Below are 19,437 nucleotides of genomic sequence, written 5' to 3'. Positions count from 1 at the left end.
TGGGAACAGTGAGTTCAGGGCCATGATCTCCTGGGGCTGTCCCTTTCGAGTCCTGGGACCCGAATGTGGATCCTCAGTCCTCAGCTTGGGGAATCTTCTTGGGAGGCTTGAGTTGTGAGGAAAAAAACCTGTGGGGCATGTGGGGCCACAGCCAGCTGTCAGCTACCAGGACAAGGTAGCGCCTTTCAGTGCAATGAAGCTGAAGGCAACAACCTGAGGTGATCCAATCACCAAGGGAACATAAAGAAGGATTCTAGATCAGTCTAAGTCCCACCCCTTCACTCCAACCCCTCCATATTTGGAGCAGAATGTGTAGGTCTTATGCCCATGGAAAAGGGCAGAGGCAGAATGAAAGGGAAAGCACGTGGTCAGATGGTAAGTGGGAAGGCCAGCACTTTTTTTTTTGATACCCGGGATTGAACCTAGGGGCACTTTTTTTGTGTTTATTTAGAGACAGGGTCTCATTAAGTTACTGAGACTGGCCTTGAACTTGTAATCCTCCTGCCTCAGCCTCCCAAACAGGTGCCACTGCACCTGGCAGCTGCTACACTTTCTTAAAATTCTTCTGCAAGTTTCAAAATAAAATTGGAAGTTGGGTGCAATGGGGCATGCTTGTAATACCACCAACCTGGGGGACTAAGGCATAAAGGCTGCAAGTTAGAGGCCAGCTTTGGCAACTTAGCAAGACCCATCTTAAAAAAAAAAGGGGGGGGGGTGGCTGGAGATGTAGCTCCGTGGGCAGACAACTCCTGGGTCCAATCACAGAAATAAAGAAATACAAGTGGAGAAGAAAAGTTAGGAATCTAAAAACATCCATTGATTTGTTCTGAAATTGAGGGGGAAGAAAATGTTAGGGGAAATAAAAACTCCAACTAATCTCAGCTGATTATTTAGAAGCTGGTCTGACCTTCGGTTCTGTATGTTGAACATGTAAGCCTAGCCCCTTGCCTAGCACAGTGGCTGCCACATACAGGGAACAACGAGAGTCGATATAAGACAGATTCATAAAACCACAGCCTGGAAGTAACATACCAAGGAATTTCAGGCTCGCAGCTGGAAACAGCAGCAGAAACCCAGGACCTTTGTCCTAGCCCTGCTCCTGCTCTCCACCAATGAAAGCAGGTCTTAGGCTTACAAATCACTATCACCTGGTGCTCCAGGAATACATTTAGAAAGCAGATTTTAAGAAGTGTTAGGATTCCATCTGTGGTAGTGTCAAAGAGCAAGTTTACCCTTGCCCCAGACAACACTCTGGCTCCACACACCCCCTTTTCAAGTCACCACAGTGCACGGGAACAGGTCACCCTTTATTTATGGCAGGCCCTGGTCACTTGGAGCTGGTGTACTTGGTGACAGCCTTGGTGCCCTCTGAGACAGCATGCTTGGCCAGCTCCCCAGGTAGCAGCAGACGCACGGCTGTCTGGACTTCCCGAGAAGTCAGGGTTGTCCGGCCTGAGTACTGGGCCAGCCGGGCAGCTTCACCAGCCAGCCGCTCAAAAATATCGTTCACAAAGGAGTTCATGATGCTCATGGCCTTGGCAGAGATGCCGATATCCGGGTGCACCTGGAAAAGCAGCAAGACCATCTGTTAACCACAGCTGTGTGCACCACAGCCTTGGCCCAGCCCAACCTGGACTCTTAGAGTCCAGGGACAGGAACCTAGGTCTCCTCACCAGCATCTCCCTGGAGGCCACCAGACAGGGAAATCGAAACTGTTTTCTTTCTACTGCTACGGTCATGTGCCACGTAGTGAACAACAGACTGCATATATAACAGTGGTCCCGTACCATCATATTGCCTAGTGACCATCATGGCCATCTTCTCTTGTACATGTACACTCTGACATTTGCATAAGAATGGAACTAGCTAATAATGCATTTCTCAGAATGTGGAATTTTTTTTTCCCTCTGTGGTACCAGTGCTTAACCACTGAAATACATCCCCAGCCCTTTTTTATTATAAACAGCATCTTGCTGAATTACCTAGGGCCTTGCTAAGTTGCCAAGGCTGGGTTTGAACTCATGATCCCCTGCCTCAGCCTCCAGAGCAGCTGGGATAACAGGCGTGTGCACCATGCCCAGCTTCGGAATGTGTTCTTATTGTTAAATGACATGGCTGTATATTCAACTTTAAAAAGAAAGTTTCTCCAAGGGCAGAGTAACTATTAAATTCCTTATAGAAGCATAAGCAAGCATTTATACTTAACTAGTGGAATCAGTTACACATGCACCTTGTTTTCATCTAATGCATTTGCATAGATGAGCCATAGTGAGGTGGGTGAATCATGTTCATTGCCATTCCTCTTAATGGACATTTCAGGGTTTGTTTGCTATTAGGTTGTGCTAGTAAATCTGCATCTTAGAACCCTGAATGAGAAATAATGAAGGTTAATTATTCCTGGTCAAATGGTTGGTGCCAAGTTACCCTCCAGTAAGCACACCTGCATGACTGTCACAGTGGCACCAGAACAGGAGGCAGACCTGTGATCTGGACTGTGAATCACTATGACCTGGAATCAACCTCTGGGCCTTGTTTTCCTCTTGTCACAGAGCCTTTGAACTAGCTGATCTCTAGTGAAACAAATGGTAGAGGCCTGAGTAGGTAGACCTGGTCAGGTGCAAAGTGGGAGAGAAGTGACTGCCCCCGCCTGCACCAGGCCAGTGGGGGAGCCAGAATTAGAACGGGCTCCTAACACCCAGCCACCCACTGTCACTGCTGCCTCTGGTCCCCACTGCTGGCAGGAAGTCTGCTACTGTTCAAGGGTGGGTTAGCTCAAATCCCTTCTCATCACATCCCATTCTTAGGGTTGCTGATGAGCTCAGAGCTGAGAAGCAGTCAAGTTCAGTGAGCAGCAACAAGGAACCAACTCGTAGGTGTCCTCTGCCTGGCAAGCCCAGGCCTGGTCCAACCCTTCCAGCAACTTCTGAGCCATGAAATGGGATTAATCTTCAGGGATTAATAATACCACCTCTAGCAGGGTGGAGTGGCGCACGCCTGTAATCCCAAGAGGCTGAGGCAGAAGGGTGAGGGTTCAAAGGCAGCCTCAGGAACCACGAGACATTAAGCAATTCAGTGAGACCCTGTCTCTAAGAAATACAAAATAAGCCTGGGGATGTGGCTCAGTGGTTGGTTGTCCCTGAGTTCAATCCCTGGTAAAAAAAACAAACAAACAAAAACAAAAAAAAAACACCACTCTTAGGGTATAGCCTGTCCTCTGCTGCTTCCCTTCTGGACCATCCATAGCAGTGCCTTCCCCACCCACGAGAACATCCCAGATCCCATGGTGCCAGTTCACTAACACTGTTAATGGGCTTCAGACTGGAGACAGGCTTCCACTCTGGGAACTAATCTACTAGAGGGGTAAGAATTTTAGGCAGATTATGAACTCCCATGAATCAAATATTTGAAATATGATATGTCAAGAGCTTTGTAATGTTTTGAACAATAAAAAAAATTTCAGACATTGACTCATAAAGTTAAAAAAAAAAAAAAAAAAGAATTTTAGGCAGGTGGCAAGCCCCAGCTCAGACAGCACAGCCACCTGTTCCTCTTCCTGGCCCTGCTAAGCAGGCAGCAGCTTTGAGGTGAGGGCAGGACGCTTTGGATCTTCTATTCACACTGGCTTATGAATAGCCATTGATGCCCAAAGTGTTTATCAAGGCACCGAGTCTGGGAATCCTGCTTTTTATGAATAAATGAAGGGCACCTGCAACTGGGTGTTAGGGGCCACCAGGATGCTATGGGCTTGTCCAAAGCCAGGGGAGCCCAGGCTTTGCCACTCTCAGTCATGTGACTGTGTTACCCCAGTTATGGACTTCAAGGTCTTCATCCATCAGCAACAAATCCTAAGCCCTCCAAAGAGCTAGTACTACCTGACCAGGACTCTCCCAGGAACCCAGGTCATACTAATTGCCCCTCAGTCACAGGCTCCCTGTCTGTATTATGGTGTATTATCCTCAGCCTGTCCCACTTAGTGTGCTTCAAGATCATTTCTGTCCAAGAGCCCTGCAGTCCTCTGGAAAGGGTGGGAGAATGCTTTAAATGTCTCCGACTACAGGTGCACAAGACACTGAGAGGTAGAGACCTGAGACCAACACCAGCCACCTCAGGAGGGGCACAGCCTGCCTGTGGCCACTTGTGCCAGTGCCAGCAAGAAACCAAGCCCCGCTTCCAGTCCAGCACTCTTTTGGGGCCCCTTTGCCAGTTCATCCCTCACCCACATTCTCGCTCCCCACACTCACCTGCTTCAGCACCTTGTAGATATACATTGAATACGTCTCTTTGCGCCGGCTACGTTTTTTGGACTTTTTGTCCCCAGAGCTCCACCTCCTGCGGCCCCGGGGTTGTTGTTGTTGCTGCTGCTGCTGCTGCTGCTGCTGCTGCTGACGCCGCCCAAGCTCTGCGCTCATCCTCCTGCTTCTCGCTAGCCCCCTCCCTTGCCTTGGGGCCACTTTTAAGAAGCCAACTGTGCTGCCAGGTGTGGCTGGGGGCAAGCACCTGGGATGCAAGGTAGGGGTAAGGCTTGGCTCCACCCTGCCCAGAACACATTCTGGATTAATCTTGGGACTAATTACTCCCTTTCGAAGAAATCTCCCAATCTTCCCTGAGTGGGCTTATGCCACTTGTTGAAGTTCACTGACTCCAGGCTAACCATCCACATTCACAGAGCACACTGGCGCCCGGCATGGCTCTGGGGTTTCAGGACCACAAGCTTCTTCCCCCCACAGAGCCCTCTGCTAGGCTGGAGAGACAAGGCTGGCTTGCATTCAATAATTAAGGAAGTGTGTGGATGTTAAGGGGGGCCAGAGCACCCAGGGGCACTTCATGGAATACATGGGGACTTAAAGCTGGTCTTGAAGGAGAGATTATGATTTTTTTTTTTGGTGGTGCTGGGGATTGAACCCGGGGCCTTGTGCATGCAAAGCAGGCACTCTACCAACTGAGCTATATCCTCAGCCCATGAGGTTCTGATTTTAATTAAGAAGAATGGGGCAAAAAAAGTGAGAGTAGAATCTATGCAAGGCTCACACTGCAGGCGGAAGCTGGGAGTTGGCCAGCTGGGCCTGTACTAGACACAGACAGCGGGAAGCAACCTAGGCTGGGAGTCCACGGAAGGCCTTTGGGACTAGGAGCTAGAGGTAGAGAAACAATGCGCCTTCTCTGTGAAAACAAATTATTTGGGGATGCAAGTGGAAGTTACCTGCAAAGATAAAGTCATTGTGAAATGGTGAGTCAGTCGTCTCACTTAACCCCTACATATGAACAAATATTTCAGGTTCTTGAATGCTGTGATTAAAGAAACCTGGAGCAGCATGAAAAGTATAGGCGTGGGGGGAGAGAGACAGGAGAGCCAAAGACCATCCCCACCTGCCAGCGCATGAGCACAGCAGTCCCCATCATCTATCGCGACTGCCAAAGTTTGCTTCAAGAGTACTGGGAAGGCAGTTCTGACTCCCAAATAAGGCAGTGCTAATTTTAGAAATATATAATTTGTGGACTTTCTAAGTATTCTTAAAATTATCAAGATTGGCCTTTTTTTTTTTTGGACAAATAGGCTGACTGTACTACTACTATTCAGCTTCTACTTCTCCCAGTCCTGGGGTCCTCCTGTCCCATAGCACCTCAGGTGCCATGCCATACTCTGGAGATCAGACAGCTCCTTGGTGGAAGGAGCAGCAGCTGGCTGACACCATGCTCCCCTGAACCCAGGCTCTGGGTGCTCAAGACAGATCAACTTGGCCATTTTGCTCTCAACCCTACTTAATGGCACAAGCGACCAGACCAGGCCCCTTAGAGGCTGAGAAGCAGCATAGGCCTCTTGGTTTCTTACTGTTGTCTCCTGTGCCTAAGGGAGCCCTTGAACTTGATGACCATCTGAGAAGACCCTACTCATCTTTCAAGTTGAGCACTAAGCCAGTCTTTCTGGACAGCTGCTCATGCAAAACTGCACCCCCTTTTGAATACTTCTGAGTCTCCTACTCAACAATTTAATCTCAATCACCATTTAACATCTGATTTATGTGCTTTCTGTCTTGTTGGCTTTCCCTCTTGATTATGAGCTCCTTGGGGGTTTAGACACCATCTGGGAGTTTCTTCCCCCTTCTTAGATGCACTGTAACATGACAACTTGTGGCTGTGTCCGTTTTCCCACAGGACTGTTGAGGTTCCAGAGGCAGAGTGACAAGCGCAGGACTAACACTGGCCGCGCATATCCTAGGGGCATAAGGGCTCCAAGTTCAGAAGAACCACACAGGCTGCCAAGAGGCCTGGGCTGAATGTCAACCAGCCAGGGCTGATGAAAATGAAGGTGGACGAGTTAAGTTGACAGCACTTGCTGTATTGCTCCAGAACAGCAGCTGGAGATGCAAACCCTTGGACATTTCTGAATCTTACCCCCTGCACCAGACCAACAGGTCTGGATTTCAGAATCCACATTTTTAACAAGTGTCCCACATACTGTGGTGCAAGTCGCAGCAGGAGTCTCGGGTCACACTCTGAAAAATATACTCCAGCATGGTGCTTTTCAAATCAAGGCCCCTAGACCTGCAACTCAGCATCTGCATCACAGGGAACTTGTTAGAAATGTTAATTCTCAGAATCACCCAGACCTACTGCAGAAACTTTCAATCTGTGATCTGATGAGCCCTCCAGGTGATTCAGAGTCATGTTAAGGTATGTGAACCATAGGCCTAAGAGTCCCAGTTCAAGGCAGAAGGGGGAGACACTCTTCATTTCCTACAGGATAATCTTCAGTCCCATCAAACTCTTGCTGAGGTGAATAATGGTGCTGCAGGGAGGAGGGGAAGAAGGCCCCAGAGACCTGGGAAGGAAGAGAGGGAACATGGGTTCCTCTTTCTTTATTGGACACTTTGTAGATGTCACTCAGGTCTAAAAGTTACACTGTTAAATAATTATTTAAAAATGGACCAGGACCAAGGCCCTGGTCCAGAGCTCCAAACCAGAAGCAAAAGGAACAGGGGTGGTGGGCTGGGGGTAATCCTCCAACATCACCAAAACCCAGAAAATGAGGCTCTTAAAACTCCTTCACACGCCAAATCCAGGGTATGGGTCCTTGGGCTAACCCTAGGGTACCTCTGGCTGCATCTCTCTTAGGGCAACATAACCAGCAACAGGCTAGAGGGAAGAGCCAGCCAAGTCCAGACATGGACAGATGTAACTGGAAGGAGGATGGAAAACGGACAGGTACTGTCCAGCTGTAGATAAGGTAACAGTGCAGCGAAGGCAGGCTGAGATGGGGAGAGGCTGGGGGCAGTATTGCAGCAATGCGGGAGTGCAGCCCCAGGGTCCTGTCCTGAGTGGCTGGTCAGGCGACAGCTGGTAGTCCCCAGGTGGCGCTCCTGACCCAAGGGGGCCAAGGGCTCACACATTGTGGGTCCTCTTGGTGAGCTGGGGCTCCTCGTCTACCAGCTTGGACTTGAGGTGCTCCTTGTAGGCCAGGATGTCTCCAGGCCACTTGGTGATTGTCTGTTTCTCACAGACCCAGATTTCCTGTGCAACCTGGAAAACAGATCCTGGATTGAACTGGGCAGCTGTTCTCCCCCCCTACCCCGCAGCCCCAGAACCAATCAACAGGGTTCCAGGGAGAAAATGCCACACTCTTCCCTGAGGCCTCACCCAAACCCCATCCAACTGTTTCACTACCTATGTTCTTTGGGATGTCTGACCCTAGGGCACCGTAACCAGCAGGTTTCTACAGCCTTCCAAGCTGGGAAGCGCTGTTTCCCCTACTGTCAGATCTGTTCAGAGGCTTCACACTAAACTTCCTGTTCCACCCCATCTCTCCCAAAGATTCAGAACAATCAGCACCTTTCCCACGACTGGTGGCTGCCTTCTTCCTAATCCTGTAGTAGTAGAACAGTAATAAAAATCTGACTTCCCACTCCATTTAGGCCAACATCCTCCTAAAGCCATGAGATCTGTTTCTCAGCAGCCAATCTACCCTGAGACCTTTCTGTGAATCCAGCAGACATTTTTAAGCACCCTACATGTGCCACAACTGCGGTCTACCCAGCCTTTCCTTAAAAGCTCTCTGCTGTGCCTCAGGCTGAGGCCAGGGCCTCACCTGCTGAATAAGTCTGAAGTCATGGCTGACTAGCATCATACCACCTTCAAACTCGTTGATGGCATCTGCCAAGGCGTCAATAGTCTCAATGTCCAGGTGGTTGGTGGGCTCGTCCAGGAAGAGCATGTGGGGGTTCTGCCAGGCCAGCCAAGCCAGACACACTCGGCACTTCTGCCCATCTGACAGGTTCCGGATTGGGCTCACCTGAGAGGAACCGTAAAACATGAGAGAGAGTTGCCCCCACCATGCAGCAAACTCCTCTCCTATCCCTCTCTCCCTAGCTCCTTTGTTACCATTACTGCTCTTTTGCAAAATGTAAGGCTCAGACAAGATTACACTGGGTGTGGTGAGAGATGCCTATATTCCTAGCAACTTGGGAGGCTGAGGTAGGAGGACTGCAAGTTCAAGGCCAATCTCAGCAACTTAGCAAGGCCCTAAACAATTTAGCAAGACTCTCATAAAAAAAAAGAAAGAAAGAAAGAAAGAAAAAGGAAAAGGGTGGAGATGTGGCTCAGTGGTAATGCATCCCATGGTGCCCCCCCCAAAAAAAAGACAACATGGCAAGAGAATACCCTGGCCACTGGTCCTTTTAGACCTGTTAGGGACACATGGGAATCCAACCACCTTGCCACTACCACATCAACACCCCTTACTCTTGGCCTTTAAGTCCTAACGAACTGGAGCAATCCAGTGGCTCCTCAATTCTAGGTCTAGACCTAGAACTGTTTTCTAGGTGGTCTATTCCTTTGTCTTCAAACATGCCAGCACAAGGGCATGACAGAGACCAGCTCACTATTCTTGTCCACCAACTCCACAGTGACACTCAAACACTATGACATGACCAGCTAGAGAAGAGGCAGCAGGCTGGAGGCAGGAGAGGAGACTCTGGGAGGGACAGATTCCAAACCTGTCCTTTCAGGACGCTGTTCCTGACTATCCAGTGGTGGTCTCCCACTACCTGGACTTCCTCCCACACCCCTCCTCCACTAACCTGCTGTTTTCCAGTGAGGCCATATCGCCCAATGATCTTCCTCATTTCCTCCTTCTCTTTGATCTCTGGGTAGCACTTCATCATGTACTCCAAAGGGGAGAGATCTAAATCCAGCTGCTCCTGTAAATGCTGCAGGAAAAATTGGGACCCACCCAGGTGTGACTGGTAGCGGCTTTAAAAGGAGCCATCTGGGTTACCTGCTTGGGTAATTTTCTATCTCAACCCTAGGCACTTGTTCAGGATTCAAGGAGAAGCAGGTAGGAGCTAACTAGGTTTGAATTCCCGGGGAGAGGGGTTGGGGCCAGATGCAGCCCCTCCCTATACCCTGGGCAACTTCCTGGGCCCTGACCCCAACCTGTACCTGATGGTAACGCCCTATCTTGACGTGAGAATGCTTCCGGATCATCCCATCTGTGGGTAGTAGCTAGGAGGAAAAAAGGATTAAATAGAAATATAAGCACATAAAAGAAAATCTGAATAGAAGCACACACAGGCAGAGAGGGAGCAAATACCCGGCACAGTGAACCAGGCTCCTACAACTTCTGAGACAGAGATCCCTTCACCAAGGCAGACTCTCAGTCTGGCAGCTCTAAAAATATTCAGGATGACCTATTGAAACAGGCATTCATTCTCAAGGGTGGAGAATGAATTTATTAAGTAGTTAAGAACTGTCCACTATAGAATGCACCAAAGGAATGCATTAGCAATGAACTTAGATATGGGCACAAAACACATTTTCTAAAGAAAAACATTATCTCCATATGCAGATATTCCTATATCCAAGATGCTAACTAAAAACACAAAAATCACAAGGGACATGTGCTCCAGCCTTAGCCCTGCCCCGCAAGGAAAATCCCCCTCTCCCACTGTGCCCTAACCACTCTGGGTGGTTCACTCACCAACAGGGTACCCAGACTCTGTAAGAGTAGAGGCCCCTACTCTTAGAAGCAGCCAAGTTCTACCTGAGCACCATACCTCTCCAGTTAGCAGCTTCAAAAGTGTTGACTTCCCAGCTCCGTTGGGCCCTACCAGAGCCACTCGTGTGTCGAGGTCAATACCAAATTCTAGATTATTGTAGATGCAAGGCTGAGGTGGGTATAAGAGAGACATGGACACAGGCTGGAGTACTGATCTACTCTGCCTGTGGAGTCCCAGTCACCAATGGAACACTGGAGAGAATGGAGTGCTGAGCCCAACCACCACCTCCACCTGCCAACCTAGCTGGGCAACTCTCCTTCAGGTTATCTGAAGGGCCAGCTTAAGTCCTTGGATGAGGCAGGCAGCTGCCAAGCCCACCCCAACACAGGTCAGCATGATAGGAAGAGGCTCCTGCTGGCTACCACAGGCCCTGGAAGATGCACACCAGCCCCAAGCCGCCCACACCCGGGCTTGAACTTACCCCATCTTTTGTATACTTGAAGCTCACGTTCTGCACCATAATGACAGGTGGAGGGATCTTGCCACACGGTGGGAAATAAAATGACAGTGTCTAGGAAAATAAAAAGACACTTATCAGGCTGGTAAATTCTCAAACCCCAAACCTCTGGCCACCTAACCCCACCTGACCCCACCTTGTCGCTCACGACCCTTTCCGTCAGTCCTGATGCCATCATTTTCTGTAGTGTCTTTTCCTTGCTCTGGGCCTGCCGGGCCAGCTTGGCACTGCCATGACCAAATCTAGCAATGTAGTTCTGAAAGAGACCAAAAAAGAGGGTTTAAAGTATATGCAAGCACCAAACAACTCCTCTTAAATCAGAGTTAAAATGATGATCATAGCCAGACACAGTGGCACATGCCTGTAATTGACTTGAGAGGCTGAGACAGGAGGATTGCAAGTTTGAGGCCAACCTCAGCAGTTTAGCAAGGCCCTAAGAAACTTATTTGAGACCCTGTCTCAAAAATGATGGGAATGTAGCTCAGTGGCAAAGTGTTCTGGCTTCAATTCCCAGTACCAAAACAAAAACAAAAATAAAAACTTCTTCCTGACTTCCTTCAGCACCCAGCCTCCCCAGATACCTCCTCCAATTGTCTGATTTGATTCAGATGGGAGAATGTGCACTTGCCTCTACAATCTCCCTACCTTCATATGTGCAATCTGATCTTGCTCCCAGTGAAACCTCTTCATCTGGTTCTCCTCCAGCTCCAGTCGTGTCTTCACATACTGATCATAATTACCCTGCAGGAAAATGCACCAGGCAAGCAGGCAGCTTAAACCTGGGTCTCAGTTATGGGTTCTCAGAGTTTAGGGGGATGAGGGATGGCACTGACTTGACCTTGGCTCTAAGGCTGTGCAGTAAGAAGAAAGGAAGTATATCAAAAGAAGCACATCCTAAGCTAGAATGCAAGGTCTTTTTAATTCTATGCCTCTTGCTCAGTCTAGACAGGCCAGGCTCCAAGGCAAATCCTTAGATTAGCCACTTCAGACACTTCAGCATTGGGAACAACCCTGAAAACCATTCTTATACTGCTCTCATGAAGCTCAGAACTCCCAAACACCATCTCCCACTACCCGACCTCCAGAGGCCGATGCCCCACAAGGACTGTAAGAGCAGTCCCTAGGTGAAAAAAACAGGTTGACTGGATTTAGGACCTAGAAAACTCTGTTCAACTGGATTGCCATGGTTTCTGTCTGCCAAACAACCTGGATTCAAGCTAAATATTCATTAAAAAGTTAAGTTGCAGAATGAAATACTACGCAGTCACTGAAAAGAGGTGGATTTACACATACCCATTTGGAAAGGAATTTAAAAACAAGAATAAATTGTATTAAGACCACAACTATGTAAAAAGAAAAGGACATATGTATGTAGAAATTTCCTACTAATGCTTACAAGTACATACCAAATAAAGACTATTAACACTCTGTGGCAAGTATAAATACATGAGAAAGACTTTAATTCTCACTTTTTACATGGTTTTTGAAATATTAAAGATAAAAAGGTGAGGGACAACATGGAGGTGCTAAGACCTTAATCCCCACCCTCCTGTACTCAGGGAAGGCGGGTTCAGTGCACTGACTCTCATGACAGAGTGAAGGTGCCATGCGAGAAGGTAAAGGGAGCTGGCCTTCTCCGGGCACTGAGTGAGAGCAACTTCTTTGCCATAAGGCAAACATACACTACATGCATTTGCTGCCAACCCATGGCCTATGCCTGAAAGCAATGGCTTTGGGACTAAAATAAAACAGGCTACAGGGACTCCCTGTCCATATCTTTTTATAGCAATAGGGAGAAAAGAGCTGCTAGGCTGCCTTTTTTAAAGGAGAACTTCCGAGATTTATAAGCATAGAGATGAGTGTGGGAGAAGCTGAGGTCCACTCACCGTATAGTACTTCAGTTTCTTGTTGTGCATATGAATGATATTGGTACAGACACCATTCAGGAAATCTTGAGAGTGGGACACCAGGACCAGGATGCGCTTAAAACTGCAAAGTCCAAGAACCAATTAGGAATGTACTCCAAACTAGAGACAGGTGACAACAGGTAAACTTAGAGTTGGGCCCAGAAAACCTTCATCTTTTTCCATCCTCACAGCTAGCCACTCTTTCTTTGGATGTACTGTGCAATTCTTGGCTGTCAAGTGCCTAAGCCACCACTGCAACATTTACCTGTAAGGGGATCTGGTGCCTTTCGAAGTGTGACAAGACAACCTGAGCCCCAGCCTTCTGCTCCTTCAACAGAATGGCATGGATATGGTAACAACAGTGATAGTAAGAAGTGCCATGTATACAAATACATCCCTAAGTGTATCCAGAACTGCAGGGGGGGAGAGGGGAAAGGGCTGAAACAATGTAATGAAGAACACAAGGCTTTTCTTTTTTCAAAGAAGCACTAAGCCACTAACTTTTTTTTTTGTTGTTGTTGTTGTTGTTTGTTTTTAATGCAGGGATGATGGAGAATATTCCAGGTTTCTAGTCCTTTAGCCATAAAAGTATTATGACCATACTGGCTATTTTTTCCTTTGTTACTGCAATCTGATCTTAGATGGGAGATCCCCATCAAATCATGTATATAGCATACAACTAGGAAAGGAATACTGTTTTTAGTAAAGATACTGGGTTCTTTTTTGTTTTGTTTTGTTTGATACTGGGGACTGAATCCAGGGGCACTTTAGTACCACTGAGCTACATTCCCAGTCCTTCTTTTTTTTATTTTTTATTTTGAGAAAGAGTCTCACTAAGTTACTGGGGCTGGCCTCAAACTTGCGATCCTCCTGCTTCCTTGACCTCCAGAGTCGCTGGGACCCCCCTGTGCTGATACTATATTTTAAGGGGAAAACCAAAGAGGTATTAAAACAAACAAACAAACAAAACACCTCTCTCACATTTCAGATTACACACAAACAAAAAGGCCAGCCCTCAGGGGCTCAGCACTTCATCTAGCCTTACTTTCAGTCCATTTTCTCAATGTTGCACTATGGTGCAGGTTCTGCATCCATTTTCTTTAAAGACTGCTCAATTGCCCCCCTGGGACCTGCCCATTCCCATCCCACACCCAACTCCACCTCCTTACGTCTTTAGTTCTTCTTCCAACCACACACAAGCGTCTAGGTCCAAGTGGTTGGTGGGCTCATCTAGAAGCAGCATGAAGGGCCGGATAAAAAGGGCTCTGAAGGACAAGAAAGGAGACAGAGGCAACTCATCATCACAGGGGCCACATGGAGGGGACCAAATTGTCTGCTATATGCAATTGGTTAAGCCTGACTTGAGTCCCAAAATCAACCTGGGTTCTGTAACTCAGAAGAAAGAGGAGAACTAGGAGAAACCGAGTTGCAGAGCTGAGATAAAATGTAGAAAACAGGGCTCAGAGGCACAGGAACATAGTCTGGAGAGAAGGCTGAAAAGTCCTCATGAGTCTGTAAGTCTTATACACTGGGGCTGGTGAAGAGGAACCCGAAAGAGTATTAAGAGAATAAACTGGTAGGTAGAAAGTATTCATGGTGCACCAATCTGGAGGTGCTGCCAGAAGGAGAATCTTCTTAAACTGGAAAGCTTTGATTGCCAAACCTGCAGTTCCCTCACCTTGCAAATAAGATTTTACAATCTTTGATTTGTAAATCTTATTACAAATAAGATTTCTGGGCACCAAACTCCAGTATTTTGCAGGTATCAATGTGAAGGGGAGGCTGGGAATTTGTGTTTATCAAAGTTCCTAGGTGGACCAGAGGCAGCTAACCAATGCTAGCAGGTAGAAATACTATGGTTTGAAAGTGGCTTGTCCCCTGTAAAACTTATACTGGAGCTCAATCTCCACTGCAAGGTGTTAAGAAGGTAGAAATGTAATTCAACTATGGTGCTTAGCAGTAGGTCCTTTGGGAGGTGATTAGCATCAGATAATGTCATCAGGGTAGAGCCCCAGGAGTGAATAATAATGGCTTCATAAGCGGGAAAGACCAGGGGAGAAATGTACCCCATCTCTTGCCAGATGATACCTGCATCACCTCAGGACTCTGCCAACAAGAAGGCATTACCAGATGTGGCCCCTTGGCCTTCAACCTCAAGAATCATAAGCCACCACAACTTTTTATAAAGTATGTAACCTCGGGTACTTCATTATAGTAACAGAAAAGGGACTGATTAAGCTAGGGACTCTAGGGAATGCCAGACTACAGGAACTCACCTTGGGCCCAGATACCAGAAGATAAGGACGACAGATTCACAATAGTTGTCTAACATTTCATCTTTATAGTAAGAATTAACAGGTAAAAAGGGAGTCAGGAGAAGAAAGAAACAGACAATTCCACCATTTTACCTGGGGCCCCTCCAGGGAGCCCTAAACCCTGTGTTGGGTCCGATGCTGCACTGGGTCAGTCTGGAGTACCACAGCCATGAAGCCCGCTCTCCTCTCAGTCCATCCTTATTACCCCCTCCACACCATCAATGTTTGTGTCTCCTTGCCACTTACTGACCTACTAGTCCCTGTTCCAAACAGTTCTACTGGAGTGAGCATCAATTCTGAGAGACAGAGCTTCAAGAGTGGGGAAGGAAAGAGGGACTCACCTGGCAAGGGCAACCCTCATCCTCCAGCCCCCACTGAAGTCTTTTAGCTTCTTGCGTTGCATGGCAGGTGTAAAACCCAGTCCGTGCAATATCCGCGAGGCCCTCATCTCTGCCTTGTCAGCATCCAACTCCTCCAGGCGCTCGTAGAGTTCCATGAGCTTCTCACACTCCGCTGTGGGCAGCACAGGGCCGTCAGGCTCCCTGCGGCTTTTCCAAGAGGAAGCCCACCCCCGCCCCTGAGCCTGGAGCCCTACCATCCTCATGAGCTAGCCGCTCAGCCTCCCTCTCCAGCATGGCCCGCTCTGTGTCCACTTCCATCACGCACTGCAAGGGTGTTTTGTCACTAGGGGGCATCTCTCGGGTCAGATGGTAGATATCGATGTGCTCAGGGATGGGCACTTCACGTTTCCCAATAGCAGAGAGCAGCATGGACTTTCCTAAGAGGGAGAGAAAAGGGCACTCAGTAATTTCTCTATTGTTCCTCTCCACCAGTTGCTTACAGCCAAACCAGGACCTCACTATTCCTCCCTTCATTTGTCCAACCCTCCTACTTTCCACTCTTAGGGTAACTTTCCAGCTTTCATCTAATTCTTGTCCCACTCCATCTCCTTCATGTATGTTTTTTTTCCCCACAACAACTTCACATACCACTGCTCCCTGAACCCCCTGGACTTTTCCAGCACCTACTACCTAAATTATTCAGGTGGTGGTGTGTACTACTGCCATGTACTGCTAATTCCTTTCCTCTGGGTAAACCTGGTCTCCACCCATAATGTATACTCCTTGCTTTGTCCCCAGCTTATGCTAAATACCTGCCAAGTGACTAATGAGCCAAGGAGAGGACCCCCTCCCCACACCTTCTAAGGGCCTCACCTATTCCATTTAAGCCAATGAGGCCATAACGACGGCCTGAATTTAATTCCAGTTTGGTGTCACTGAGCAGCTCTTGACCATGAAAGGTGAGTGAGAGGTTGATAATGTGGACATCAGTACTATTGGGGTGAGAAGCCAGGACACCAGTGACAGCTCGAGCAGCAGCTTTCTTCATTTCAAAGTCCTCTAGCTCCTTGGTCAGTAAATCCACTTCTGGGGGAAAAAATGCAATTAGGGAAGGGGGCTATAAGACAGTCAGCTCTCACACAAACAGGCAGATAGATCCTAAAGGACCTGGGCTGAGGCCATGCTGAGCAGACTCAGAGGTTTCACAGAGTGAGCTTTATACAGAGTGCACACTAACTCAGATCTGCCCAACACCCTGCTTTCTTGGATACCCTTTACTTTGCAATCTGTCCTTTGGATTCTAGCTTCTGTTGTCCATGTCTTGTTCTACTGTGTCCTTGTTTACTCTCACAATTTTTTTTTTTTGTGTGTGTATGTGTGTGTGGTGCTGGGGATTGAACACATGGCCTTGTGCATGTGAGGGAAGCACTCTATCAACTGAGCTATATCCCCAACTCCTATTCCTACAATTCTAAACTTCCCATCCTCTACTACTATGGCTTTATTGAATCAGCTTTATCCTAAATTCTTATTTTTAGAGACAATTTCTCCGACTCAACTCCATCACTTTTGTTTTTTGTTTTGCAGTTCTATGGATTTAACCTAGAGGCACTCTATCATTGAGCTACATCCTCACATTTTGTGTTTTTTATTTTGAGACAGGATCTCACTAATTTGCAGACTGGCCCTGAACTTATGATCCTCCCGCCTCAACCTCTGAGTTGCTAGGATTACAGGCACACGCTATCATGCATGGGTCTGTCATTCATTTTTTACCTCTTTGTATGAATACCTATCTGTTATTTTGTATTAGTGATTCTCTTTTCCTCTTCAAACAGTTACCTAGAGTCTGTCTGTGAAGTAGCTCACAAAAAGAAGTATCACCCAAGACATGGTCCCTGTATTCTTAAGAGCAAACAATTTAGATGAAGAAATAGGAGACACAACGTAAAAAGATAAGTAACATTATAAGATAGCATAGGGTACAATGAATGGGAAATTACTAAGGTCAAGTTTAAGTGTTTTTGCTATCTTGAACTGAGCTTTCAAAGAAATGTCAAATGAGCTAGCACAAACACATGATATATTAAAACTTAAAGGTGTAAAAGAACAGAAATATACTAACTATTCAAAGGACAATGAATAGTCTGGATGTAATAAAAGGACTTGGTGGGGAGTTTCCAGGGTACAGGGAGGAGGCTGATTATATTGTAAAGGGCCTGGAATATTCTTTATCTGCCATGTTTTCCTATCTAGATTGCAAATCATCAGAGAGCAGACTATGTTTATAGTACCTTGGTGTGTAGCACTATGTCTAACACTTGAGGTATGCTCAATAAACAAATACTAAAAATATCATTTCCAGGAAGAGCTCATAAAACAGTTCATAAGTTACTTCATGTAAATATAATGCACGTGTATCATGGCAAGAGCCCCACATGCTGGACACCATGCACAGAAATGAAAACTGAGAAAGGGACAGGAAACTGACCACCTCTTTATAGTCCAATAGAGTTTCAAAGCAGCTCAACAACTTGCATGTTTGCTTGCCATTTGTTCAAACAGGGTAGCACAAACTCCAATGCTACTAATTTATCATGAAAATTTTCATGGCCCCAGCACCAAGACTGACTGAGAGCGAGGCATGCCTTATGTCTTAGTACCCAACCCTGGAACTCACCGCTCCCTCAATTCACCTGTAGTCTCTCTGCCATTGGCCTCATTTTTCTCCTCTGCTGCCTGTGGTTCTGTCACAGCATCTCCGTTTTCTTCATGTCCCTTTCTGGGCCGCTGTCGAGCTTTGGCAGCTTCCTTCTTTTTGGCAGCCTTCTTCTTGGCCAGGTCAGAGGGCATGGTGCTGAACCACAGGGGTAGGTCACTGTTCTTTCAGGGAGTCTGAAGGAAGGCAAACAGATACTCCAGATTTCTAAACTTACTGGTAAGAATGCGTGAGCCCTGCTCCATCCCGCCTGGAATTTTCCTATCAAGCCTCTGATGCCAGCCTCTGCCCGGCCTAGCTGTCCCAACTTGGCCAGGGTCTCTCAAGCCACTTCTGGGCCTGCCGCTCTTCTCTTCCTGACATCTCTTCCTTCTGGCCCGGGTCCCCACCTCCCAAGGCCTTCTTCACTTTGAAACCCCCTTTCTTCAGGACCTCCAGTTGGGACCAGGCTCTGCCACTCCGCAGAGGTCCCATCTCCAGTTCCCCGCGACCTGGCGCTCCGCACTCCGGCGGCCACCGCACTTTCCGGCCAGGTTCTTCCCAGGACGCTCGTGGCCCGCGCGGTGAGCGCTCTCAGTCTCCACGCTCGCCGCCCCCGAGCCTCCAACACCCCGCCGTCAGCTGTTCTCCTCGCGCCCTTCCTCCTCCCTCGCAGCTCCCTCCATCTCGACCCGCTCTCGCTTTCCACTTCTCGTCCAGCCTGCCCCTAGCCACCAAGCACCCTCCCGCCGCCGGCGCCCCTTCCCCCCAACTCACCGGGCCTCGCCGCTCGGCCTCTGTCGCAACAGAGCTGCTCCTTGAGCTCCTCCGCGTGCGGCCGGCTCTCCAGCCAATCACGGCCACGGGGCTCTCGGCGCGCCGCCGCGAGGGCTCCTGGGAAGTGTGTCCTTGAGTCGCGGCGGCCAAGGGCGGGACCCGCGCGGAGAACTACCGCCGATCCCAGGAGCCGCGGGCGCGCGCGTACATCATCAGTACGCGCGAGGCTGGGCGGGGTTAGAGTCCCAGAGCCCTCCACCTGCAGGCCCGCTTCAGGCTCTGGGAACTGCAAATCCCAGACTGCGCCTCGGAGAAGCGAGCTGGGCTTGCCAGGCTTCACCCCGCCTCGCCAAGATCTGTTGAGCTGTGTGGAGATGTCCAGTCTGTAGGGTCCCCTCTGGTTCCGCCAGCCGGGAGCGCGACTACACTTCCCGGTGCGCAGCGCGCGAGAATGGGTCGGAACAATGGGAAGAGAGGTGGAGGTGGAGGTGCCTGCCGGAGTGAGGGGGCCGGGCGGACGATGACAGCGGAATTCTCCGACGAAGAAAGGCATCCTGGACTGTGAGACGGAAATCTGAGAGGCTGGCTCATCATTAACCAAACTTTTAGAAAGTGCCAAACGTTGTTCCAAAATCTTAGCTGCTTACCCCACCCACTCTAGAATTGTTAGATTTCCACCAGAACCACGTAAGTTCGGTGCGATGAGTCTGAAGTAAAAGACCCCTTTGCTGAGGTTTTAGCAACACTTAGCTATGACATTGACTGTTACTTTTTTTTTTTTTTTTTTTTTTTTTTTTGGAGCCTCACTTACTCTCGGACTTCGCATTGTAAACTCCAAATCTCTAGCCACAAATACAAGGCAAGTTCTTGATCCAGTTACTTCAACAGGC

The 19,437-nt window shown here is 48.3% G+C and overlaps 2 protein-coding genes across 3 annotated transcripts; both read right to left on the bottom strand.

Moving 5' to 3' along the window:
* Window positions 1-1,327: 1,327 nt before the first annotated feature.
* On the bottom strand, window positions 1,328-4,613 carry H2bk1 (H2B.K variant histone 1). Its single transcript, XM_076859447.2, has 2 exons — window positions 4,242-4,613; window positions 1,328-1,564 (listed from the first exon to the last, which is right to left on the bottom strand). The coding sequence occupies exons 1-2, from the start codon at window positions 4,407-4,409 to the stop codon at window positions 1,328-1,330; spliced, it is 405 nt and encodes a 134-aa protein (XP_076715562.1). The 5' UTR covers window positions 4,410-4,613.
* A 2,229-nt stretch (window positions 4,614-6,842) lies between these two features.
* Window positions 6,843-18,632, bottom strand: Abcf2 (ATP binding cassette subfamily F member 2). 2 transcript variants are annotated; one of them, XM_076831882.2, is made up of 15 exons: window positions 18,548-18,632; window positions 17,769-17,967; window positions 15,946-16,158; window positions 15,327-15,509; window positions 15,073-15,244; window positions 13,586-13,681; window positions 12,396-12,498; window positions 11,155-11,250; window positions 10,646-10,765; window positions 10,474-10,563; window positions 10,050-10,160; window positions 9,436-9,498; window positions 9,075-9,203; window positions 8,084-8,287; window positions 6,843-7,518 (listed from the first exon to the last, which is right to left on the bottom strand). In XM_076831882.2, the coding sequence occupies exons 2-15, from the start codon at window positions 17,923-17,925 to the stop codon at window positions 7,381-7,383; spliced, it is 1,875 nt and encodes a 624-aa protein (XP_076687997.1). In that variant the 5' UTR covers window positions 17,926-17,967; window positions 18,548-18,632; the 3' UTR covers window positions 6,843-7,380. The 2 variants fall into 2 exon arrangements, with proteins under 2 accessions (XP_076687997.1, XP_076688002.1); XM_076831887.2 differs by having other exon boundaries at window positions 15,946-16,155.
* Between the last annotated feature and the right edge of the window lie 805 nt (window positions 18,633-19,437).

Source organism: Callospermophilus lateralis, chromosome 1 (assembly GCF_048772815.1).
Source record: "Callospermophilus lateralis isolate mCalLat2 chromosome 1, mCalLat2.hap1, whole genome shotgun sequence".
Taxonomy (NCBI): Eukaryota; Metazoa; Chordata; class Mammalia; order Rodentia; family Sciuridae; genus Callospermophilus; species Callospermophilus lateralis.
The sequence above is the reverse complement of the archived record's forward strand: the minus strand, read 5'-3'. Positions and strand labels throughout refer to the sequence as shown.

Bases quoted from the DNA above. Each gene is read 5' to 3' on its own strand.
- H2bk1 (XM_076859447.2), bottom strand. From the start codon at position 4,409: ATGAGCGCAGAGCTTGGGCGGCGTCAGCAGCAGCAGCAGCAGCAGCAG. The intron at 1,565-4,241 runs GTGAGTGTGGGG...CTGCTTTTCCAG, and splicing joins TCTACAAGGTGCTGAAGCAG to GTGCACCCGGATATCGGCAT.
- Abcf2 (XM_076831882.2), bottom strand. From the start codon at position 17,925: ATGCCCTCTGACCTGGCCAAGAAGAAGGCTGCCAAAAAGAAGGAAGCT. The intron at 10,564-10,645 runs GTGGGGTCAGGT...TTATTTTCCTAG, and splicing joins AAAGGGTCGTGAGCGACAAG to ACACTGTCATTTTATTTCCC. The intron at 8,288-9,074 runs GTTAGTGGAGGA...GGTTCCTCTCAG, and splicing joins GCCTCACTGGAAAACAGCAG to GTGAGCCCAATCCGGAACCT.